The following is a 26,896-nucleotide window of genomic DNA, read 5'->3' on the forward strand; positions in this document are numbered from 1 at the left end:
AACTGAGGCAGCAGACTTTGTGAAAATTAATATTTGTGTCATTCTCAAAACTTTTGGCCACGACTGTAATTGCTAAAATATACTTAAGTATCAAAACGAAAAAAAGTATAAATTATTTATTTATTATTATTTCAAATTCCTTATATTAAGCAAACCTGTCGGCACCATTTTCTGTTTTTTATTTATTTACGGATATCCAGGGGCTCGGAACATCTCCTCCTCATGGACTGCACCAGATTTGCCAGTTCTTGCTGTGAGATGTTACCCCACTCTTCCACCAAGGCAACTGCAAGTTCCCAGACATTTCTGGGGGGAATGGCCCTAGCCCTCACCCTCCGATCCAACAGGTCCCAGATGTGCTGAATGGGATTGAGATCCGGGCTCTTTGCTGGCCATGGCAGAACACTGACATTCCTGTCTTGCAGGAAATCACGCACAGAACGAGCAGTATTGTTGGTGGCATTGTCATGCTGGAGGGTCATGCCAGGATGAGCCTGCAGGAAGGGTACCACATGAGGGAGGAGGATGTCTTCCCTGTAATGCACAGTGTTGAGATTGCCTGCAATGACAAAAAGCTCAGTCCGATGATGCTGTCACACACTGCCCCAGACCATGACCACCCTCCACCTCCAAATTGATCCCGCTCCAAGAGTACAGGCTTTGGTGTAACGCTCATTCCTTCGACGATAAATGCAAATCCGACATCACCACTGCTGAGACAAAACCGTGACTCGTCAATGAAGAGCACTCTTTGCCAGTCCTGTCTGGTCCAGTGACGGTGGGTTTGTGCCCATAGGCGACATTGTTGCCGGTGATGTCTGGTGAAGACCTGCCTTACAACAGGCATACAAGCCCTCAGTCCAGCCTTTCAGCCTATTGCAGACAGTCTGAGCACTGATGGAGGGATTGTGCATTCCTGGTGTAACTCGGGCAGTTGTTGTTGCTATCCTGTACCTGTCCCGCAGGTGTGATGTTTGGATGTACCCATCCTGTGCAGGTGTTGTTACACGTGGTCTGCCACTGTGAGGACAATCAGCTGTCCGTCCTGTCTCCCTGTAGTGCTGTCTTAGGCATCTTACAGTACGGACATTGCAATTTATTGCCCTGGCCACATCTGCAGTCCTCATGCCTCCTTGCAGCGTGCTTAAGGCACATTCAAGCAGATGAGCAGGGACCCTGGGCATCTTTCTTTTGGTGTTTTTCAGAGTCAGTAGAAAGTGTCCTAAGTTTTCATAACTGTGACCTTAATTGCCTACCGTCTGTAAGCTGTTAGTGTCTTAATGACCGTTCCACAGGTGTATGTTCATTAATTGTTTATGGATCATTGAACAAGCATGGGAAACAATGTTTAAACCCTTTACAATGATCTGTGAAGTTATTTGGATTTTTACGAATTATCTTTGAAAGACAGGGTCCTGAAAAAGGGATGTCTCTTTTTTTTGCTGAGTTTACATCGCACAGCTTGATCTGATTTATCTCTAGAGAAACAGAAAAAACCTGAATGAAAAGGAATTCAAATAGTTGAACCGACATCGGTCAATTAATTAGTTAAATAACTGACATTTCGGTTAATCGCTCAGCACTTCTTTACGTTAGGATACATTACATTGGACGACCAGTGTAATAGCGGTCGTAGTACATATAGATCGCATTTGACCTGTTCAGTATGATATATTATGTTCGACTGCTTTAGTATGACATGCTACATTTGACTGCTGTAGTATAATATGCTATGTTAGGTTAGGGGTTAAGGTTAGGGTTAGGAGTTAGGTTACAGGGTTAAGGTTAGGGTTAGGGGAAGGGTTAGCTAGCATGCTAAGTAGTTGCAAAGTAGCTAAAAAGTTGCTAATTATCTAAAATGCTAAAGTTATACGCCCACCTATACACCCCAACTAACCATCCTCCTTTCCTCCAAAGAGCCCTCTTGTGGCCTCAGAGCTGTCCTTAGAGCTATGAGACAGGATTGTGTCGAGGCACAGATCTGGGGAAGGGTACCAAAAAATGTCTGCAGCTTTGAATGTCACCAAGAACACAGTGGCCTCCATCATTCCTTTTCACACATACCAACAAATGGCTGTGATCCTTCTACAGTGGTCCCTGGAGCGTACGCTCAAACCGGTGTGATTAGAACGCTTATTTAGAACGTCCAGTTTCAATTGACGCAACAATCAGCATTTGAGCTGGCCACACTGTTTCCCAGAAACATTTTGCACAAACGCAGTCCTTACAAAGTTATGTCCAGAATGTGATCCGTTTATTTTTGGATGCAATATTCAGACATTCACAGAAGTAGCTACAGCATAACACAGTCATCCAAACCGGAAAATGTAGGCTACATATGTCCTAGCGTTAACTGAGGAAAAATTGACTTAACACAAGCGGTCATATTTTTACAACTCTCGGCTGACAGAAACTACAATATGAATTAGCTAATAGCAATTACTATTTACAATTAATCACATCACGGGTGAGCTCACCATTGATCTAAATAATTGAGTAAAACACTTTCTAGAAATCGAAAGTAATCCGATGATTGGTAGTTTGTACGTGCCGCCATGTTTGTTTTTTCGCGTCAACCAAAGATAATAAGAGGAGACAAGATGAGTTAGATCTGTTTATAGTATGCATGTTGAGGGGGTGTGTCGTCTACGATCATTCACTTCCCTTCATTCACTTCCGGAAGTTTACCCGAAAGATAAGTGAACCATAATTCCTTCACCTCATTATAACATATTTGGTCTGACAGACGTTTACGTGACACCCAGAATGCATTGTATAATGTCAACAAACATAGCGCCACATATAGCAGGCAAATAGCTTAGCATTAGCTCATTATAATCAGTACAACCTAAAAAAGTATTTTACACACGTCATGGGTGTCTATTACAATCTATGCAATAATGGGAATGCATTATTTGTCACCAGTTCTTGAAAACGTGAATAAAACTGTAAATACGTTATGCTACATACATACAGTACTGTTCAAAAGTTTGGGGTCACTTAGAAATGTCCTTTGTCCATTAAAATAACATCAAATTGAGCAGAAATACAGTGTAGACATTGTTAATGTTGTAAATGAATATTGTAGCTGATATTTAATGAAATATCTACATAGGCGTACAGAGGCCCATTATCAGCAACCATCACTTTTGTGTTCCAATGGCACGTTGTGTTAGCGAATCCAAGTTTATCATTTTAAAAGGCCTTAACATAACAAAATGTGGAAAAGGTCAAGGGGTCTGAATACTTTCCAAATGCGCTGTATATCTGGTGTTTCTATGTCAAACGGTTGTGTTATATTTCAGTGTTCTGTGATGTATACAAAGTGTAATATTTGGATGCAAACTATTTTTTTTATACATTTCTACTCTATATCTGACATGGTACAGGTGTCTTATTTTTTTAAGCCCATAACCATGTGTGTGAGGTGTACTTTTGTTTCAAAGTATATTTGTTTAAGACTAAGAAACACTCTGTGTGACCCTGATTTAGCCCCCAGCAGTAAAAGTAACCTACTGTCCATACCAAACACAATTTATCATACTAATTTGAGTGTCCCGGATTTACATTTACTATGTTACGTCTATCATACTAAATGGATTGGCATGGATTTTTGTAAAATATAATATGTTTTGCTCTGAGACCAGGCTGCATTGGTAGGTGGGAGTGTTGTAGGCCCACTGGTTAGACCCAGCTAGGCATGTTGCCCACAACCCCCAGCCCCTATCCCTGCAACCATCAGCCCGGCCTTCTCCTTTCCTGTCTCAGGATGCGACGGACAGCGTGACGTCCCACTAACACAGTAAGACCAATGAAACAGTCCCTGTCCTAACTTCCTTGCTGACTGTAATGTGTTTACGGCCTGAGGCGATTACAAGGAAGCAGCTTGCAGAGTGGAGCGAGTGGGGAAGGCCGGGGGCAGCTAGGCAGGAGGCAGCTGCTGTTTCCTATACTACTACGCTGCAGCAGGCAGTGTTAGCAGCAACAATCACAGCCTGCCTGGGGTAGAAAGGGAGACAGGCAGGATGCCATTGTGGAGAAGTGGCTCCCGGGCCAGGCAGCAAGGCTCAGAAAAAGCTAATGGACCACCCAGACCCAAGGCCAGGTAGGCTTATACTAGGCCCTTACAGGCCCTAACCTCAACTCAACTCTGGGTTTATGGGACTGTGGTGCTGGATAATGGAAATTAACTCTCTTCACTCCTTACTGGACATGTGTTGTCATATAGAACTTAATTCTGAATTAATGGATTACTTCTACCAATGCTCTTATTTTTACTCAGAAGCACAATACATTGTGTGCTGGGAATAGAGAAACATTTTTGAGTACTGATTATGAGCTATGTTGTCAATTTACAACCGAACAGAGCCTTAACCAGAGCACTTTCTTCACTGACCCTTTCTTTCCTTCCTTCTTACCTCCCGTGTACTGTGGTGATCACCCGTTGAAAGTCTCTATCCCAGGTCTGCATTAGTCTGGGTACCAGTCTTTTTGACATTTGGGAAATGACAGGAGTGGCAAGGAGTGGAATGTTGTAGCTGAACAGAAACTCCAACCAGGCTAGGTCTGCATGACTTAACTGTTGAATTCTCTAGTACATAAGAGGATTCCAAAGGAATTCAGCTGTTAGGATTAAGAATGTGGCCTAGTAGTCTCTAGTCTGTCAGTGATGAGACGACCGAGTAGATTACTTCATTACTTGACTTGTTAGTCATTGGGTTACTCTGGGTTGTGACAGTATTAACTAGGATTGAAGTCCATGTAGCAGATAATGGGCCTTATCAGATATTTATGTAGTTGGTGCTGTATATTAACTAATATACATGGGTTCTAACTTGAACAATTATTTGTTTGTTTACAATTGTACAATTTATTTTCGCCACATATAAAAACCATGAAGACTGCCGGAAAGCCCCGAACGCAAGATCGTCATTTTCTATGACTCACACAGTATAGGAATATATGGCCTGTAGCCCAATGTACATGGTAAACTGTAAGTGACACTTCACTTCTGTGTATGGATTTTTTTGTATTTTTGTATGGATTTTTCGACAATATTCACAACATATTGCTACAGTTACAGTCTTTATAGAAAGTTAATTCTCTCCACTCTCTCCCCGGTTTTAGCTTGCGGCTATCACTGTCTAACTGGCTAGGTTTAGGATAGTTACTAGTCCATACCAGTGACAAACTTAACGATGTTATCGACATATGGCAGTACACAAACAAAATCTATCTCACTTACAGTGTATTGCAAGAAATAGCCACAAATTCGTTCACAAATGGAGGAAGAGGATAGCTAGCTCTAGCAAGCTAACGTTATCTGCTGCCTCTTCAACAAGAAGATCCAAAAATAAACTTTCCCATAGATCAAAATCCACAATCAAACCCCGCCAAAGAAAGCCGCTCATGGATTGGCGATCAGATCCATAGCCAAAGCATCGCATTTCAGTTTAGCCCCCACTCGGCAGGCCATATAGAAAACTCCCCCAGAGCCACAGAACACTGCAACACGCAGTCCCCACAAACACCTTGAAAATGACTCTTTCCCATAGGCTTGTATTATCTATGACAGCGTCAGCAGTAGGCTACCAACAGATGGCAGACATGTTTACATTTGGTTCGTTTTATCGGTGTTATTTAGATGGAAGACGTGAGCTAAATGCGGTAGCTCTATACCTAACTAACATTAGCATAGAGGTAGCATGCTCGCTACCAATCTCTTTCACTTACCCGGTTCACTGAAATCTCAGGGGAATATTCCTGTGGTTGTAAACATTGTGTGGGACTTTCTACGGATAGTTCTGCTCTGAGCTGATTGTATTTATTTTCAAATGCTTCAAGGCTGGTTTTCTGACAACAACAAAAACAAAGCCTAATAATAGCCTTTTTCATACCTCTCAAGAAACTACTCTAATGGGTAACCGGATTATAAAAGCATGTAATATGCCACTTGTGTCACCACTTTCCCGCTTCCATACAATAGGCTGTAAGGTTCATTAAATGTTGAATCAAAATGTAAGCATATCAGCCTCAAATCAGCCTGAACTGCTTATACTGCTGTAAGCAATCATCTGATATCAATATAATGTCGAGCTTACATTTGACATACAACGAGGAGAATTTTGATATCAAGCTGGTCTGTCGCTTATAGTCTCAAAACAACATGATTTACCCCCCCCCCCCCCCCCCCCCCCCCCCCCACCTGATGTAGCCTGTCTGCTCTGTTTACATTGTCTCCTGAAAAAAGTAGTGTTGTCCTGGAGGGGAGAAAGTGAGAGGGAGAGAGAGAGTGAAAGAGAGAGAGAGTAGATGAGATAGGAAGGAGGAGGTTCATTAGCAGATAATGCTGACAGGCCTGTTCACCTGGCTTTCTCAACCCTGTCACCTTACACAGGTATGGAGACCATTAATAACCAGGCACTTACCTTCAGGAAACGACGATGTCACTACAGCTATCTTCCTCATTTTGATTTATTGGATTGAGCTGATGGAGATTATATTTAGCTGTAAAATAAAAAATAAAATAAGAGTTTTGTGAATACGCAATACATTACATTAACATTTTAGTCTTAGTAGTTTGCTATATCTGCTACAGCAAACCAACTTATGGTCTGTGGGAATGTGGATGGTAAAAAGGAATGATTAGATTTTTTTCTATCAGTTTAGTGGAATTAAAAGGGCCACTGGTTTCTGATCTTGGGAGGTCTAATCAGGGTGGGAAATTCACTTTTTGGTCCACCAGCCGCAGCCAAATGTTTTTCAGAAAATAAATAAAGAACAAAAATAAATCACAGAAAACAAGGTACCCCATCCCGCTTTCACCACTCTAGCATTGAGATTCTCTCTTCCAGAGCTGACACCACACACACACACACATACACACACACACACACACACACGCTTTGGATTTTTTTAATGCTCTCAAATGCTCTGTGTGACCACCCACCAACGTGGCTGGTAAGAATATATATTATCCAAAATCTACCAGCATTTCCCATCCTGGGCCTAATTATCTTCTATATGTTAACATTTCTGTTATCAATAACCTATCAGCTTTGGTGCACTGACATTGTCTTAGTTGGAGTTGATTGGTTATGGGAGTTTGTTTTGGACTTGGACTGGAGGGAGCTGCAATGTGTGTTTCTGTGAAAGTTGTGTGTGCTTTGTGGGCGGGGGGTGTTGCTAATCCACTTTGGCTCTGGATGTGTGGTAGCATAGGAGCCAGGACTACAGGGTTAGGGTGTGTCCCCAAAGGGAGGGGACAGCTAGCTAGGTGTTGATGACTGAAGTGGTGTGGAGGCGTAGCCACCATCGCTCACACATTCCTTCTTCAGTCACCCCACATACCTCTAACTCTACATGCACTTGGCCAGCAACAGCCCTGGAGCACTGACCAATTTTTGATTCGAGCGGAAACTGAAGATAGATTGCTATCCTATTCGAAGACTGGTAAAAGCCAGTTGATTCTGCTGTTGGAGACATTTGCTGAGTGGGAGGACATGGGAGGCAGAAAGGAAGTAGGGTGCAGGCTCGCTCATATGTCCAACTCTTCCAGGCAGTTTCTACCTCACACGCCGCTAAACAGACTCAGGCTCCGACTGACCCGCAGCCCCCTCAGTAGTTTGCGATCCAAATCAAGCTCCCGAGTTACCAACAGGTATGTATGCTTCTGGAGCTGCTGCCTGCTCAGTTAGGGTAGAACCATAGCTTGAGATCACAGGCTTTACTCAGACTTTGAGTAAATCATGATGTCAAATCTTGAGTAATGGGGCACTTATACATACTATATGCCCACTCCATGGCACAGTAGTCTCACTATCAACATGGGTTTCAATTAATCAACAGTAGTTTCCTTATGGTTGCCTGACTGACTGTGGAAGCAGAATGTGTTTATTGCTGATGCTGTTTGTTAGCCTATTTTGTCTGTAGGACTTAGTTCTGTGGGGCATCATGTGCTGTGCGCGTTCCACAGGTTGTGGCAGGTTCAGCCTATTTTAGGAGGGCACAGATGGATAGGGAATGGGCTGTGTGTGTAATGCAGATGTTCTGTGATAAGAGCAGGCCTGATTCTGTTCATATGATTTTGTCTGGAAGGTTATCAGAGCATTAATAGTCAGGCTTACAAAGTTGTGAGGGAAAATACCAGATACACTTTTTTCATTCATATTATTTGTTCTCTGTTCTACGACTCTGTTGTGATTTGAGGAACTTAATCTTTCTATTGTATGCCAGAGAAATTGTGTAGGATGCAACAAAAAAAGAAGAATGATGGAATCAGAAATTGTCCACCAAATTGAAAATGTGTATTTTTATCCATTACAGTTTTGGGACGGTTTTGGGTCTTTCTTTGGGACAACTTGCGAAATATCCTGTTGTAAGAACAGTGAGCCTGTTCTTGGATATCAAGGGATTATCTGTTTATTTCAAAATTATTCTAAGAAGCTTTTTAGACAGGGTCACAGAAACTGGCAAAACCAGTCAATCCTCTCCCCTGTACCCTCCCCTTTATACAGGGCCTGGTTAATGCAGGGGCTTACCGGGGCTGAAATGCCTTGGAACAGGGCCCAAGAGGCAGCAAGAAAATAATAAAATAATAATAATATTCGTTAAAAAAGGGTGATCGTCATCAATGTGGCCACTTTGAAGAATTTTAAATATAAAATACATTTTGATTTGTTTAACACTTTTTTGGTTATTACATGATTCCATGTGTTATTTCATAGTTTTGACGTCTTCATTATTATTCTAAAAGGTAAAAAATAGTAAAAAGAAAGAAAAAAAAACCCTGGAATGAGTAGGTATGTCAAAATTTTTGACTGGTACCATATATATATATATATATATATATAACATTTTTTGTTGTTTTTTATTGCAACCGCCAACCACAGGAAGATTCAGGAGCGCTCTCTGAATGAATGTAGACAGCTTAATGAATGTAGACCGCCTGCTCTTGATGCTGTGGAGAGGAGGTAGGGGGCACAAGTGGGTAACTGGTGGGGTGGGGGGCTGCCTTGATTGGGTAACTGATTTAATAAATAAATATGATAAAAACAGCATACTAATTTGACTGGTAAATTGTGTGAGTCAGGGGCTGGGTCCAAGAGGCCCCAAAAATATTTACATAATGTTTTTAATTATATATATATATTTTTTTTATCTCAATGTTCAAAATACACCAAAGAGCAAAATTTAGCCACAGAGGACCAATAGTTGCAAAAAAATGATTGTGGATTAAATGTTATCAATAGCGCATACAGGTAACTGAAGAAATAAAGGAAACCAACTTCAAATCAAATTGTATTTGTCACATGTGCTGAATACAACAGGTGTAGTAGACTTTACCATGTCTTTAAAGGGTTCAGCCTAGTTTAGCATGTCATAGGGCTGAGTTAGACAGTTATATCAATAGTCCCCATTGAGTATCAAGAGGAGAAACCAAGCTGTTTGGTTTTTGGACCCACTTGACAAATCCAAATAGCAGGATATGGCTATTAAGACACTGCCAGTACTGTCTGTAAATGACTTGCACGCTCCTCAAAATGACTCAAGTGAAAGTCCTAATCCCTTTAAGAATGTACACACACAGTATGTTATTAGTAAGCCATCAAACAGACATGATATCGTGCATAGGAATCTCCGAGATACTTCTTTGCTGACTGGGAAAGTGAGTTTTGACAGAACTGAAATTACACTTCAGTTCTGTGAGTCAACAACTTACTTACAGTGGAGACACAGGTAGACATTCAATGCAGTCATTATGAAGTCGCCTTGGGCCTTGTCCTTGTTTCTCAGTTGACTAGTAATGAGCAATAATAACTACCTGTCAGCTACATTACACTGTACACATGAACAGCAGACTGGAACTACTATCACTATTATTAGTCAAGGGATTTCCCTCTGAATCCTATCTAAAGAAAGCTAGGTGAGACAACCACATATCACGGTCGTAGCAAGTACATTTTTCCTGAATAAGTCGGTGCTGGTAGGAAAAGCAAAACATTTTTTTAAGGGGGTGGGGGGTGGGTATAAGACTGATATGTCATATTGTCTAGGGATTAATTATGTCAACCATGCTTAGAACACTATGCAACTCTTGACTATATATCTGGAATTCATGTCGATACACATTATGCCATCACAATCAGTGGATGATTCCATCTCATTTTGACTACATTGATCTAAATGAGAGAAAAGCTTGGTGGAAATAGCGCCACAGTGACATCTAGGGGTCACACACAGCATCACGCCTGCGGGACTATTCTTGAGAACAATGGAAATCTGAGTCTTTGTGTCCAGTCCACGCTCTCTCTTCTACTTCCTTCCCTCCCTCCATGCATCCCTCCTCCAGCTTTTATCTCTCCATCTCTCTGGAATCTGGATCCTCCCTGTCTCTCTCTCAATTTTATTCTCCTCTCTCTGTTTATCTCTGATATGTTATTATTGTTTCTTCCTGTCGATCTGGTTGTCAGGAGCCCCAGTCCCTCCGAGATGAACGGTAAGCCTTGGGCCAGGCCAAGCTACCAGGACCAAGCTGCAGCTGAACACACACAGGACAAATGTACAGCGTCCCACCAGGAACCACAACAACAGCACCCTGACAAACTGTGCCTGGACTCCTTCTGGAGTGAGGTGGAGACCATACGCAGCCAAGATAGCGGTTACATTGACCTTGACACTGACAGCGCCAGTCGAGACTCCAGACACTCTGAAGGTAAGCACAGAGACACAGCACTAGTGTCAGTCAGTCAATTACCTCCACAGGCCTATTGTTTCAACGTAAACAATGAAAATCGGTTGGTTACCTGGGTGCCTGTTGTTTTTTTAGCGAGTTGTGTTGTGTTGAACCACGTGTGTCTGCTATACATGGAACGACAATATTATGTGCAATATTGCAATGTACTCTCCCTCTAAAATATACAGTTTTAGTCATTCCTCAGACGGTAGATATGTTATGCATGGAGCTGCAAGTGATAGTATAATATGGACAGTCACAAAAGCATGCATGCAAGCACTTATGCACACACAGATGCATGCAGGCAAGCACACACACACGTACAGAAGCATGCAGTATGTATAGTCTCTGTAATGAAGCTGTTATGTGTTTCAGAGGGAGAGCAATAGCTAATAGGTTTATTTAATAAAATCCTATTGTATTATGTGTTTCAGAGGGGGAGCAAGAGGAGCAGTGGCTCCAGGATGCAGGTCTGTCCACTCTGATAAGACAGCAGCAGCAGAGACCAGACAGAGACAGAGACCGGGAACAGGACAGGGAAGACCAGGATGTTGACCAGGCCATCCTACTGTCCACTCTGACCCGTACGCAGGCCGCAGCCGTCCAGAGGAGGCTCGATTCCTACACCCTGTCCCTGAGGAAGAGGAACAAACCCCCGCCGCGTGACGTCAGGGATGTCTTTAGCTCATCACCCTCCTCCATCGCTCAGGTCAGACTGACCACTTACTTTCACACTGATATGGTACAGCCAGGTGGCTGTGTGACTATGTGACACATTTTTTTGGTACTTGCTCTGTTCAATCAAGGTGCAATCAAACCGTAGCTTTTCTGTTCCCTGTGATAACATGTTTCTCTTTCCTGTGATAACATGACGGATTTCCTGTACAAGCAGCTGAAACAAAACAAATACACACACATAAAATTCGATGTATTCTATCAAATCAAATATTATTTGTCGAATACAACAGGTGAAATGCTTACTTTACAAGCCCGTAACCAACGATGCAGTTAGATAGAAAAATAAGTGTTAAGTAAAAAAAAAATAAAAAATTAAAACAACAAATAGTTAAAGAGCAGCAGTAAAATAAAAGTAGCGAGGCTATATACAGGGGTACTGGGTCAGAGTCAATGTGCGGGGGCACAGGTTAGTTGAGGTAATTGAGGTAATATGTACATGTAGGTAGATTTAAAGTGAATATGCATAGATAATAACTAGAGAGCAGCAGCAGCGTAAAATAAGTGGTTGGGGGGGACATGCAAATAGTCTGGGTAGCCATTTGATTAGCTGTTCAGGAGTCTTATGGCTTGGGGTAGAAGCTGTTAAGAAGCCTTTTGGATCTAGACTTGGCGCTTCGGTACCACCGTGCGGAAGCAGAGAGAACAATCTATGACTAGGGTGGCTGGAGTCTTTGCCAATTTTTAGAGTCTTCCTCTGACACCGCCTGGTATAGAGGTCCAGGATGGCAGGAGGCTTGGCCCCAGTGATGTACAGGGCCGTACGCATTACCCTCTGTAGTGCCTTGTGGTCAGAAGTCGAGCAGTTGCCATACCAGGCAGTGATGCAACCCGTCAGGATGCTCTCGATGGTGCAGCTGTAGAACCTTTTGAGGATCTGAGGACCCATGCTAAATATTTTCAGTCTCCTGAGGGGGAATAGGTTTTGTCGTGCCCTCTTCATGACTGTCCTTGTGTGCTTGGACCAGAGGCGGGACCAAGTCATTGTTTTACAAGTCATAAGTAAGTCTCAAATCTTAGCACTCAAGTCCCAAGTCAAGTCCCAAGTCAAGACAGGCAAGTCCGAGTCAAGTCTCAAGTCAAGACCGTCAAGTATCAAGTCAAGTCTCAAGTCCTAAACTTTGAGTTTCGAGTCCTAAACAAGTCATAATGTGCTCTTCACCAAATGTAATACCATTTCATGTTTAACAAGAGTAATAGTTAGTATATTACATTTACACAAATTATGAATACTTAAAATATCTATATATTGATTACTTACTAAAATTATATTTCCATGGAAATACATGGGTAGCCATGAGAAAGACCCCCCCCCCCCATCGTTCTTTGTGCAGCTTCAAATGTCGAACAAAGTTGTAAATTGTTGCGCCTCTGTCTGTAATTTTCTTCCCGCATGTTTTGCAAGTTGCAATACGTTTTTTGTTGATACAGCGTCGTCTTTATATCCGAAAATAATAATTTTGTGTATCATCATTCCAAAGGCTCCATCTGAATTCACCCGCCGACGTTCCTATGCACTGCCACGCACAATTTGATTGGCTGCTGTCCGATTCAAACTGTAATTAGTTAAATGAAGAGTTGATGCGCTGCACACTTTTTAATAGCATAATTTTTTATATTTGGGTATGGGGAGGGTATCAAGTCAGGTCGAGTCATAAGGCTCAAGTCCAAGTCAAGTCACGAGTCATTGGTGTTTAAGTCAAAGTCGAGACATTATATTTGTGACTCGAGTCTGCCTTGAGTCCAAGTCATGTGACTCAAGTCCACACCTCTGGCTTGAACCATGTTAGTTTGTTGGTGATGTGGACACCAAGGAACTTGAAGCTCTCAACCTGCTCCATTAAAGCTCCGTCGATGAGAATGGGGGCGTGCTCGGTCCTCCTTTTCCTGTAGTCCACAATCATCTCCTTTGTCTTGATCACATTGAGGGAGAGGTTGTTGTCCTTGCACCACATGGTCAGGTCTCTGACCTCCTCCCTATAGGCTGTCTCATCGTTGTCGGTGATCAGGCCTACCACTGTTGTGTCGTATGCAAACTTAATGATGGTGTTGGCGTTGTGCCTGGCCATGCAGTCATGGGTGAATAGGGAGCACAGGAGGGGACTGAGCACGCACCCCTGAGGGGCCCCCTTGTTGAGGATCAGCGTGGCAGATGTGTTGTTTCCAACCCTTACCACCTGGGGGTGGCCTGTCAGGAAGTCCAGGATCCAGTTGGAGAGGGCAGGTGTTTAGTCCCAGGGTCCTTAGTTTATTGATGAGCTTTGAGGACACTATTGTGTTGAACGCTGAGCTGTAGTCAATGAATAGCATTCTCACATAGGTGTTGCTTTTTTCCAGATGGGAAAGGGCAGTGTTGAGTGCAATAGAGATTGCATCATCTGTGGATCTGTTGGGGCGGTATTCAAATTGGAGTGGGTCTAGAGTTTCTGGGATAATGGGATAACGATGTTGATGTGAGCTATGACCAACCTTTCAAAGCACTTAACGGCTACAGACGTGAGTGCTACAGGTTGGTCGACATTTAGGCAGGTTACCTTAGTGTTCTTGGGCACAGGGACTATGGTGGTCTGCTTGAAACATGTTGGTATTACAGACTCAGTCAGGGACAGGTTGAAAATATTAGTGAAGACACTTGCCAATTGGTCAGCGCATGTTCGGAGTACAGGTCACGGTAATCCATCTGGCCCTGCGGCCTTGTGAATGTTGACCTGTTTAAAGGTCTTTCTCACATTGGCTACGGGGAGCGTAATCACACAGTCGTCAGCATGCTTCAGTGGTGCTTGCCTCGAAGTGAGCATAGAAGTAATTTAGCTCATCTGGTAGGCTCATGTCACTGGGCAGCTCGCAGCTGTGCTTCCCTTTGTAGTCTGTAATAGTTTGCAAGCCCTGCCACATCCGACGAGCGTCGTAGCCAGTGTAGCACGATTCAATCTTAGTGCTGTATTGACGCTTTGCCTGCTTGATGGTTCGTCTGAGGGCATAGTGTGATTTCTTTTAAGCCTCCAGGTTAGAGTCCCGCTCCTTGAAAGTGGCAGCTCTATCCTTTAGCTCAGTGCGAATGTTGCCTGTAATCCATGGCTTCTGGTTGGGGTATGTACGTACAATCACTGTGGGGACGACATCATCGATTCACTTATTGATGAAGCCAGTGACTGATGTGATGTACTCCTCAATGCCATCGAAAGAATGCCGGAACATATTCCACTCTGTGCTAGCAAAACATTCTTGTAGCTTAGCATCTTTGTCATCTGACCACTTCTTTATTGACCGAGTCACTGGTGAATCCTGCTTTGGTTTTTACTTGTAAGTAGGAATCAGGAGGATAGAATTATGGTCAGATTTGCCAGATGGAGGGTGAGGGAGAGCTTTGCATGTGTCTCTCTAGAGTTTTTTTTCCCCTCTGGTTACACATTTAACATGCTGGTGGAAATGCGTTAAAACGGATTTAAGTTTCCCTGCATTAAAGTCCCGGGCCACTAGGAGCGCCGCCTCTGGGTGAGCATTTTCCTCTTTGCTTATGGCCTTATACAGCTCACTGAGTGCGGACTTAGTGCCAGCATCGGTTTAGGGGGGTAAATAGACAGCTACGAAAAATATAGATAAACTCTCTTGGTAAATAGTGTGGTCTACAGCTCATCATGAGATACTCTACCTCAGGCGAGCAAAACCTCGAGACGTCCTTAATGTTAGATTTTGTTTACCAGCTGTTGTTTACAAATATACACAGACCGCCACCCCTTGTCTTACCGGAGGCAGCTGTTCTATCTTGTCAATACAGCGTAAAACCAGCCAGCTGTATTTTATCCATGTCGTCGTTCATCCACGACTCGGTGAAAAATAAGATATTACAGTTTTTAATGTCCCGTTGGTAGGATATTCTTGATCGTAGCTCGTCTATTTTATTTTCCAATGATTGTATGTTGGCTAATAGGACTGATGGTAGATTACCCACTAGTCGTTGGATCCTTACAAGGCACCCCGACCTACGTCCCTGATATCTCAGTCTCTTTCTCCTGCGAATGACGGGGATGTTGGCCTTGTCGAGTGTCTGAAGTAAATCCTTTGCATTTCTCGTTAAAGAAAAAATCTTTGTCCAGTACGAGGTGAGTAGTTGCTGTCCTGATATCCAGAAGCTCTTTTCGGTCATAAGAGACGGTGGCAGAAACATTATGTTCAAAATAAGTTACAAATAACGTGAAAACACACACACAATAGCACAGTTGGTTAAGAGCCCGTAAAACGGCAGCCATCTCCACCTGCGCCATTCAATCAGTCTTTTATTCTTTGATTTTGCACCAGCAGCCACTGCTGAGTCAAGTACACATCAACAAAGATGAAAAAAATGCTAAACACCTTAGAGAATCTCTTTTGTTAAAAAGTCTAATTCATTCATTCCACTGGTGTCCATTCTCAAAGGAGCAGAACAGTTGTAACTGACTCTATTAAGAAAGACAGCTGACCTATCAGAATAAAGGGAAATCACGTCTCTGAGCAGCCCCGAGATGGGAATAGAACTGCTGTTCCTCTGATCATATCAGTTATTTAACACTAGAAAACACCTCTTCTCTCTCCCTGCTCCCATTCATCTGACAGTGAAATTATGCAAAAGGACAGCTAGGACCACAATGGAAATAAGTGTTGTTTAATGCTTTCACGTGTTATCCTCTCTGGGATTTGTATTTTCTTAAGTGTAGGCCACAATTGTATATAAAAACAACAACAACAAATCAAATCAACTATTACAGTAGCTTTTCAACCCCGTTGTTTCTGATTGATGCCTTCTATCCTCCCCGTGCAGACGCCTCTACCAGAGTCTCACGACCCTGAGCCTATAGAACCTAGCGCATCTATATCATCTATACCAGAGGACAGCATGGAGACTATCACCAAGACCCTACTACAAGGTATCAGCTGGCTCTACATTTCTACTCCACATCCTCTGTTCTAATTGGTTCAGATGAATCCTGAACTCTCTCTCCCCAGACCAGCTGGCCTTGCTAGCCAAAATAAACTCAACTTAATTTAAGATCACCTTTGGGATCAGCATGCATTGAGCGAACATTTACTTGTGTTGTATTACCTCAGATAGCTCCATTATGCTAACCATTATGACTACTATGAGGCACACTATTAGGGCGACAGGTATTCCAGTGGTTAGAGCGTTGGGTCAGTAACTGAAAGGTTGCTGGTTCGAATACCCGAGCTGACAAGGTGAAAGATGTGTCGATGTACCCCTTGAGCATGGCACTTAACCCTAATTTGCTCCAGAGACGTTGTACTATTATGGCTGACCCTGTAAAACAACACATTTCACTGTCATATTGAATCCAGTTTTATTGGTCACGTGCACCGAATACAACAGGTGTAGACCTTTGCCTGAAATGTTTACTTACAAGCCTTTAACCAACAATGCAGTTTTAAGAAAAATAAGAGTTAAGCAAATAATCTGGGTAGCCATTTCATTAACTGTTCAGCAGTCTTATGGGAAGGGGTTAGAAGCTGTTAAAGAGCCTTTTGGACCTAGACTTGGCGCTCTGGTACTGCTTCCCATGCAGTAGCAGAGAGAACATTCTGTGACAATAAACATCATTTTTATATATTTTTGTACACATTCATTAACACATCAACATGTGTATGTTTGCCAGAGGTCAGCTTGGAGCAGCAGCAGCAGCATGGAGGTGATCCTAAAGAGGATATCTTCATCACAGACGTGGCGTACTGTGAACAGGCGGCCATCTTGTTGAAACAGGCCATGCTGCCACCGATACAGAACAACGGCCGGAAGAGGAAGGAGGACGGCACACTGCCTGTAAGAGACTCTCTCTCTCTCTCTTTCTCTCGCTCTCTCTCTGTCTCTCTTTCGATTTCTCTGGGCAACTTCATCGCACTTTCTCTATCTTCACACACTGGTGTCGCCTTACATCATTGAGAGCACTGAAACTCACACGGAAAAACACTTCTTGGGTTAATCCCCCTGTACAGTATGTTAGATAACAGTGTTAGGAACTGTTAGAATGAATTATTTAGTATAAGACAAAGAAATGATGGTTTTATGTACATCTTCACTTCTAAGTACATATTTGTCTTTCTCACGCAGAGCGTGAAGGGAAACGCAGTGAGACACCTCACTCATAATGTCATAGAACCGGGGTTACATTAAGTAACCTTAAATTCTAATTCAATTACTTGTTCGTTGTCTCACTATGGGGATATAACCAACTCCCTTAGTGCTCACATACTCTCCGAAGCCAAGTCTAGACAGGATCAACCCTCAGAAGTTCCGACACTAAGCTCCATGTGCGTTAACGAAGGCGCAGTGACGTTGTCGGTAGAACCTCATGAAGTTCCCCAACATGCGTCATTACAGACCTTTTGAACAGAGACACCTTTGAACAATGCCCATGATGCAGCCATACCTCTGGTGGAGTGAGCCCTCAGTATCTCCGGAGGTGGTAAACCCTTGCTATTCTATGCCACTATAATTGCCTCCACTATCCAATTGGATAAACGCCGGTGAGAAATGGGTCTCCCTGCGTGGGGAGGTGCCCAAGAGACAGAGCTGATCGCTCTTTTGTAGGGCTATCGTCCTGTCCATCTACAGTTGAAGTCGGAAGTTTACATACACCTTAGCCAAATACATTTAAACTCAGTTTTTCACAATTCCTGACATTTAATCATTTTAATCCTAGTAAAAATTCCCTGTCATAGGTCAGTTAGGATCACCACTTTATTTTAAGAATGTGAAATGTCAGAATAATAGTAGAGAGAATGATTTATTCCAGCTTTTATTTCTTTCATCACATTCCCAGTGGGTCAGGAGTTTACATACACTCAATTAATATTTGGTAGCATTGCCTTTAAATTGTTTTACTTGGGTCAAACGTTTCAGGTAGCCTTCCACAAGCTTCCCACAATAAGTTGAGTGAATTTTGTCCCATTCCTCCTGGCAGAGCTGGTGTAACTGAGTCAGGTTTATAGGCCTCCTTGCTCGCATATGCTTTTTCAGTTCTTCCCACACATTTTCCATAGGAAGGAGGTCAGGGCTTTGTGATGGCCACTCCAATACCTTGACTTTGTTGTCCTTAAGCCATTTTGCCACAACTTTGGAAGTATGCTTCCAAAGTTGTCCATTTGGAAGACCCATTTGGGGTCATTGTCCATTTGGAAGACCCATTTGTGACCAAGCTTTAACTTCCTGACTGATGTCTTGAGATGTTGCTTCAATATATCCACCAAATTTTCCATCCTCATGTTGCCATCTATTTTGTGAAGTGCACCAGTCCCTCCTGCAGCAAATCACCCCCACAACATGATGCTGCCACCCCCGTGCTTCACGGTTGAGATGGTGTTCTTCAGGTTGCAAGCCTCCCCCGTTTTCCTCCAAAAATAACGATGGTCATTATGGCCAAACAGTTCTATTTTTGTTTCATCAGACCAGAGGACATTTCTCCAAAAAGTACGATCTTTGTCCCCATGTGCAGTTGCAAACCGTAGTCTGGCTTTTATATGGCGGTTTTGGAGCAGTGGCTTCTTCCTTCTGAGCGGCCTTTCAGGTTATGGCGATACAGGATTCGTTTTACTGTGGATATTGATACTTTTGTACCGGTTTCCTCCAGAATCTTCACAAAGTCCTTTGCTGTTGTTCTGGGATTGATTTGCACTTTTCACACCAAAGTACGTTCATCTCTAGGAGACAGAACACGTCTCCTTCCTGAGCGGTATGACGGCTGCGTAGTCCCATGGTGTTAATACTTGCATACTATTGTTTGTACAGATGAACATGGTACCTTCAGGCGTTTGGAAATTGCTCCCAAGGATGAACCAGACTTGTGAAGGTCTACAGTTTTTTTCTGGGGTCTTGAAATCAAGTCAAGAAATTTGTGGAGTGGTTGAAAAACGAGTTTTAATGACACCAACCTAAGTTTATGTAAACTTCCCACTTCAACTGTAGACATGCAACGCATGCACTGGACACAAGAGGTGGAAATGCTCTTACCTCCATGGAGGAGAAGTGTGTTAGATGAAAGGCCAACAGCTCCAAAGTGAGGCGATTATAAGCACGACTGACTTTAGGCACAAAAGCGAGGTTAGGTTGTAATGTAACCTTGGATAAGCCTGGGGCAAAGCACAGACATGAGTGGTGGGCTGACAATGTGTGCAGCTCTCCTACCCGGTTGTAATGGTTAATAGTAATGTGGAGTTAAACAAGAGAAATCAAATTTCCACGCATTCCAGCGGCTCGAACGGCGGCTGTGAAATGGCCTCAAGCATAACAGAAAGATACCAGGATGGATACCAGCTGTTGTGTATTAGACGTAGGCGACACTTGACCTTCATAAAACGACAGATCAGGGAGAGATGGCAGCCAAATACACCTTTATAATGAAAAAAAGGCTATTCCATTGTCCAAAAGGTCCTGTAGAAAGCAGAGTACCTCTAGAATGGAGCAAAGAAATTGAATTCTTAGTTTTTTCCCATGGGGCCTGGGTCTGCGGGGTATACAGAAGTTCAAGGCTACTCCCTCCTTCTTACGGATGTCACATTTCTGATGCATGTAAGTGACAGATGGACCAAACAGTAAACAGCGGGCACAAACGATTGGTCACTGCCTGGGGGATAGGACTCTAGAAAATCAGAAGCAGTGGGCGAGGGAAAAATCTGTCATCTGCATGAGAGGGGGCAGGGCCAGGCACTATGTGAGCTGTGCCCTGATCCTCTCTGCAGCTGTGGACAGGCCCCTAAGCCGGTCTGGTTGCACCCTCTGGCGGCTTTTATAGAGAGTCACTCCCTATAGAAATCACAAGGCTCTGTACCCTTTGGCAAGGGGGAAAAAGAGCATTATATTTCTGGAGGTAAAGTGCTGTAAGCATGGTGTGGGAACAGTGCTTGGTGGCGACTGAATTTTACCTGACCAGCCTTGGCTTGAACCTAAAGTGGTACAGAGGGGAGAGCTTTAGCTTGGGGGCTACTTGTGTCCAGTTACAACTAGCGTCATCTAGCCTGTCTTAATGCCATCTCATGGACCAGATCATAGAATTGGGACAAAGAAAATGGGTGCTAGATAAACTATGTATGAGGGAAGAAAAATGGGAACCGGCATTTTGCACCCCGACAGCACAAGCACAGGCGTCATGACCACCCTTACATGAAGCGGCACACGGCTAAGGAGGATGGGCCCTGTAATTCCTCCTGAGGTGCTCGCGATCTGCCTTGGCTGTCTCGTCCTGGGGGGATACAAACTCCAGTTCCAATGCCGACCACCGTCCTACAGAGGCATCTGGGTCACCTCGGTGGCAAATGGGGTGAGGTAGGATGCGCTCCGGTTGGAGATAGCCTTGCTCCTGAGCAAGGATGCAATCAGAAAGGTAGAGCCGCTAGAACAGCTAAATGGGTTCTACTCCACGTATTTCATAGTTCCAAAAAAGGATGACAGCTTTTGGCTGATCCTGGTCCTGCACGGCCTCAACAAATGTTTAAAGGAGCTCAAGTTTAAGATGGTCACGCCAGCGCGGGTATCAGGCAGTCTAGAGCGGCCAATGGTTTACCACGCTTGACCTGAAGGATGTGTACTTCACATTCCTGTTCTTCGAGATCAATGAAAGTACCTCCGGTTTGCCTTCAAAGGAGTGTTTTACGAATTTAATGTCCTCCCGTTCGGCCTCTCACTGTTGCCGCGTCCGTTCACAAAGTGGATGGACTCAGTCATGTTCTAGGGCATTCTAGTGCTGAACTACCTGGACAACTGGCTGGTGTGTGCTCACTCAAGAGAGCAAGCTACAGCAGACACAAAGATAATCTTGAAGCTCATTCAAGACCTGTGCCTCACCCTAAACAGGGAGAAGACCTGTTGATCGACTCAACTCTTATGATAGCACGTCTACCTCAGGTGAGATTGGAGAAGATACAGGCCTACAAAGACAAGCCGTGTCCGTATTAAAGTTACTTGGCCTACTCATGTCGGCTTCTCTGTTGATTCCGCTGGGCCTTCTTCACATCAGGCCACTCCAGCGATGGTTCCAATCTCACCATCTATACCAGAGACAACACAGACATTGTCAGCAAAAATTGCATGTGTGAGGACTCTGTTGAAATGGCACTGTCACTCCTACCTGTTAGAGGGAGTAACACTGAACAGAGTCCACCACAGGGAGCTAGTGTGCACCAATGACTTGCTAGCAGGTTGGGGGCAGTCTTCAGAGGCATGGCAGCAAGCAGACTGGAGCTCCCCATGGAGTGGCAAGCAGATCAATGTGCTGGAGCTCAGGACAGTTCACCTGGCACCCCTGCCCTACTTGGAGGGGAATTTTTATTTGATCTTTATTTAACTAATCAAGTCAGTTAAGAACAAATTATTATTTACAATGACAGCCTACACTGGCCAAACCCGTACGACACAGGGCCAATTATGCGCCGCCCTATGGGACTCCCAATCACCACCAGTTGTGATACAGCCTGGATTCAAACCAGGGTGTCTGTAGTGACACCTCAAGCACGGAGATGCAGTGCCTTAGACCACTGTGCCACTCGGGAGCCCGTATCCTGGTCAGATCAGACAACACCACAGTAATGGCATATATCAATCACCAGGGGGATCTTCCTGAGACTCCTCCCCTACGAGGCATTACCTGTAGTGAGACACAGAAGGAGCAATTTAAATGGAACTCATTAAGTAAACACACAAGTAAACACACAAGGCCAACAATATCTTTGTTTTCATTCTTTGAGTTATAGGCATTGCATACAGAGAGAGAGAGAGGAAAAAATGTAGAGATGTTTAACAAAAACAAACTGTTGTTTCTGATCCCTTGCTTACATTCTCTATCCCCCCCACACACACACATACAGAGGATGACCTGCCCTCAGTGTCGTCTGGGTGTGACTCGTATCCAGGACCTGTCCAATCAGGACATGAAGAAAGTTCGTCAGCTGGCCCTCATCGAAATGACAGCGCTCTGCGACCTACTGGAGCTCGACGTGAAGAGACACAAAACCTGCAAGAGGAAGATACTAGGTATGTGAACTGCCTGTAACATGACATGAACGCATGCACACCACATGCCTCTCCTGTCTCTGCTGCTAAACGCATGTGTCAAGCCCTAGGAGAATGCAAAGTTGTATAGGATTGCAATGCTAACCTTTCTCTCGCTCTCTCATTCAAAGAGAGCGCCCTGTATGGGGTTCCCCTGGCCACGCTGTTGGAGAATGATCAGAAAGTCAAGCCCACTGCCACCACTCCTCTCATCCTGCAGGCGGTAAGCTAAACAGCTCTATTTAACATCATCCCATTTCTAGTATCTACTGTATATTGAAAACCTATGCAAGAGCATGATGACCTGCATGACTGCTGTTGTTCTTAGGTTTATTTCTATTTCTCTCTCTCCTCTACAGCTGCTCTCTTTTCTGGAGAAGAGAGGAGTAGACTCAGAAGGCATTCTGCGGGTTCCAGGCTCTCAGTCCAGAATCAAGGTGAGATCATTTCAGAATGAACAGACACTTTTTTCACAATCATTCATATCCTTCCTGTCCCTTTCTTGGCCATGGCATATTCTGAGTATTCATATTGAAGGAAGGAATATGACTGAGAAAATAGCACACAGAACTACACCTATTGTTTACTGAATCTTGTCTGTTTTGTCCCATTTTTTTATTAGAAGTTGCAGCAGGATCTGGAGCAGAACTTCTACAGTGGAGGATTCAGTTGGGAAGAGGTCAGCCCTAACGATGCTGCAGCGTTAGTGAAGAAGTTTATTAGAGAGCTGCCTTCTCCACTGCTCACCACAGAGCACCTCAACACATTCAGCGCTGTCAGGGGTGAGCCAGAGCAACAACAAACCATACACCAGCTTGTTCCTCTCATGCAAGGAATTTCATACACGGCATCAACTCCATGTGCACCAAGACGTGTGCTGATTCATCGGTCATCAGTTAGTCAGAGTAACACGATCATCATGATGTAGCCTGTGATTACTCAGGCCTTCACAGACCTGCATACCGTGCATATACCATGGCAACGTGTCTGAGTGTCATTACTGTATCGACAGCGGAATATAACCCTGCATGCTCAGTCACCCAACCCGTAGTGTGCATGGTCATAGCTATCTAAGCATGAAACATAATTACCTAAGTCTTTATTACTGTATCGATAGCGGAATATAAAAACACTTATCTCTTTTGTACTTAGTACTTAAAGGTCTAAGAGAAGATAAACAACTTAATAGCCTTGAAGCTGTTCTAATGTAATGTGCTAATAATGCAATTGCTTCCTGTACCATTTCATGTCATTAAAGAAATGATGTAATGATAGACTACCAAAATAAATAACGACCTGATTGATGATGACTAGCTAGGCCTTTAGCTTGTGAGGTGAATCTTTATCATTTTTAGACACCTCTTTATCTGCAGATCAGATCATTGTTGAGCTAAAGGAGAGGAAATTAGAGTTCAGATCTATTTATTTAAAAAAAAATATATATATAAAAAATATATATATATATATATATATACACACTGCTCCAAAAAATAAAGGGAACACTTAAACAACACAATGTAACTCCAAGTCAATCACACTTCTGTGAAATCAAACTGTCCACTTAGGAAGCAACACTGATTGACAATACATTTCACATGCTGTTGTGCAAATGGAATAGACAACAGGTGGAAATTATAGGCAATAAGCAAGACACCCCCAATAAAGGAGTGGTTCTGCAGGTGGAGACCACAGACCACTTCTCAGTTCCTATGCTTCCTGGCTGATGTTTTGGTCACTTTTGAATGCTGGCGGTGCTTTCACTCTAGTGGTAGCATGAGACGGAGTCTACAACCCACACAAGTGGCTCAGGTAGTGCAGCTCATCCAGGATGGTTCATCAATGCGAGCTGTGGCAAGAAGGTTTGCTGTGTCTGTCAGCGTAGTGTCCAGAACATGGAGGCGCTACCAGGAGACAGGCCAGTACATCAGGATACGTGGAGGAGGCCGTAGGAGGGCAACAACCCAGCAGCAGGTCCGCTACCTCCGCCTTTGTGCAAGGAGGAGCAGGAGGAGCACTGCCAGAGCCCTGCAAAATGACCTCCAGCAGGCCACAAATGTGCATGTGTCTGCTTAAACGGTCAGAAACAGACTCCATGAGGGTGGTATGAGGGCCCGACGTCCACAGGTGGGGGTTGTGCTTACAGCCCAACACCGTGCAGGACGTTTGGCATTTGCCAGAGAACACCAAGATTGGCAAATTCGCCACTGGCGCCCTGTGCTCTTCACAGATGAAAGCAGGTTCACACTGAGCACGTGACAGACGTGACAGAGTCTGGAGACGCCGTGGAGAACGTTCTGCTGCCTGCAACATCCTCCAGCATGACCGGTTTGGCGGTGGGTCAGTCATGGTGTGGGGTGGCATTTCTTTGGGGGGCCGCACAGCCCTCCATGTGCTCGCCAGAGGTAGCCTGACTGCCATTAGGTACCGAGATGAGATCCTCAGACCCCTTGTGAGACCATATGCTGGTGCGGTTGGCCCTGGGTTCCTCCTAATGCAAGACAATGCTAGACCTAATGTGGCTGGAGTGTGTCAGCAGTTCCTGCAAGAGGAAGGCATTGATGCTATGGACTGGCCCGCCCGTTCCCCAGACCTGAATCCAATTGAGCACATCTGGGACATCATGTCTCGCTCCATCCACCAACGCCATGTTGCACCACAGACTGTCCAGGAGTTGGTGGATGCTTTAGTCCAGGTCTGGGAGGAGATCCCTCAGGAGACCATCCGCCACCTCATCAGGAGCATGCCCAGGCATTGTAGGGAGGTCATACAGGCACGTGGAGGCCACACACACTACTGAGCCTCATTTTGACTTGTTTTAAGGACATTACATCAAAGTTGGATCAGCCTGTAGTGTGGTTTTACACTTTAATTTTGAGTGTGACTCCAAATCCAGACCTCCATGGGTTGATAAATTGGATTTCCATTGATTATTTTTGTGTGATTTTGTTGTCAGCACATTCAACTATGTAAAGAAAAAAGTATTTAATAAGATTATTTCTTTCATTCAGATCTAGGATGTGTTGTTTAAGTGTTCCCTTTATATTTTTGAGCAGTGTATATACAATACCAGTGAAAAGTGTGGACACAACTGCTCATTCCAGGGTTTTTCTTAATTTTTTACTATTTCCTACATTGTATGAAATAACACATATGGAATCATGTAGTAACCAAAAAAGTGTTTAACCCTCCTGCTGTGTTCTATTCGAATTGGACCGATTTACACATTTTCTCTCTGAAAAATGTAGTTCATTTAATCTGATTGTCATAACCATGACTTTGTCCACACAGGGCATCTGAACACACAAAATACATTTAGATGATTTTCATTACATTTTGGGTGTTTTATTTAACTTTATTTATTTAACACCTGTGGTGTTCCCGGTCAAAAATGACTGGTCATTAGAAATGAATGGGTGAGACTACAATTGAGTTCAGGCACATGCCCGTTAATCAGATGGACAGACTTCCTCTCCCAGACCCCCACATGCATGTGTGTTTGAGCACACACACACCTCACTCCAATTCTTGGCTTCCATGGCAACCCCCACAGGAACCTTTCCCCAATAGAATCTTTACCCCACAGGAACCACACCTGCTGGCATTCTCACAAACAATCTCAACATTGTTTCAATAATATATAGAACTTTTCTCACAGCTCTGGTATATAAAGCTTTTTTGAGGCCTTGCTCACAATTCATTCTGTGGCAGCACAATGACCAAACAATATATTGTATGTGAGGCTCTTGATCATATCTTTGATCATGACAATGGTGAGGAGGAGAGAGTCCTTGTTAAACTTTGACACAAAATAGTCTGTGATAAATAGCACAATACAGTATGTTTCATCTGAGTACTTGTTATAGTCAAAATAATCCATACATTATGCTTTTTTTTACTCAAAAATGAGTTGTATGAGCTCAGGTCAATAAGGCCTACAGGCCATAGATAGCAAATAGAAGTTCAAAACTTGTAATGTTCACAAGAACTTAAGTTGATAAAAAGATCTAACACAACATTAGGTGATAAGATATGTATTATTATGGATTTATAATCAGCTATAATGGGGTGGTGATTTTGGACTGGGAACACAGAATTAATTAAACATGAAACGAACACAACAGGAGGGTTAACAAATCAAAAAATATTTTATATTTGAGATTCTTCAAAGTAGCCACCCTTTGCTTTGATGACAGCTTTGCACACTCTTGGCATCCTCTCAACCAGCACCATGAATGCATTTAAATTAACAGATGTGCCTTGTTAAAAGTTAATTTGTGGAATTTCTTTCCTTCTTAATGCGTTTGAGCCAATCAGTTGTGTTGTGACAACGTAAGGGTGGTATACAGAAGATAGCCCTATTTGATTAAAGGCCAAGTCCATATTATGGCAAGAACAGC

General features: G+C 43.5%; 1 protein-coding gene across 3 annotated transcripts in view; it reads left to right on the forward strand.

Moving 5' to 3' along the window:
• Positions 1–26,896, forward strand: part of LOC106582676 (rho GTPase-activating protein 40) — a 48,932-nt gene that overhangs the window by 12,026 nt on the left and 10,010 nt on the right. The window contains exons 1-9 of one of the 3 annotated variants that reach the window (XM_014165971.3): positions 3,860–4,105; positions 10,473–10,714; positions 11,170–11,444; positions 16,269–16,374; positions 17,116–17,279; positions 22,316–22,481; positions 22,631–22,722; positions 22,859–22,936; positions 23,122–23,281. In XM_014165971.3, coding sequence (XP_014021446.1) covers positions 4,026–4,105; positions 10,473–10,714; positions 11,170–11,444; positions 16,269–16,374; positions 17,116–17,279; positions 22,316–22,481; positions 22,631–22,722; positions 22,859–22,936; positions 23,122–23,281 — 1,363 coding nt within the window. In that variant the 5' untranslated portion in view covers positions 3,860–4,025. Of the gene's footprint in view, positions 1–3,859; positions 4,106–7,354; positions 7,661–10,472; positions 10,715–11,169; positions 11,445–16,268; positions 16,375–17,115; positions 17,280–22,315; positions 22,482–22,630; positions 22,723–22,858; positions 22,937–23,121; positions 23,282–26,896 lie in introns of those variants that run through there. The other 2 variants (XM_014165970.3, XM_014165973.3) reach the window with 2 other exon arrangements.

Source organism: Salmo salar, chromosome 22 (genome assembly GCF_965601325.2).
Source record: "Salmo salar chromosome 22, fSalSal1, whole genome shotgun sequence".
NCBI classification, from domain to species: Eukaryota; Metazoa; Chordata; class Actinopteri; order Salmoniformes; family Salmonidae; genus Salmo; species Salmo salar.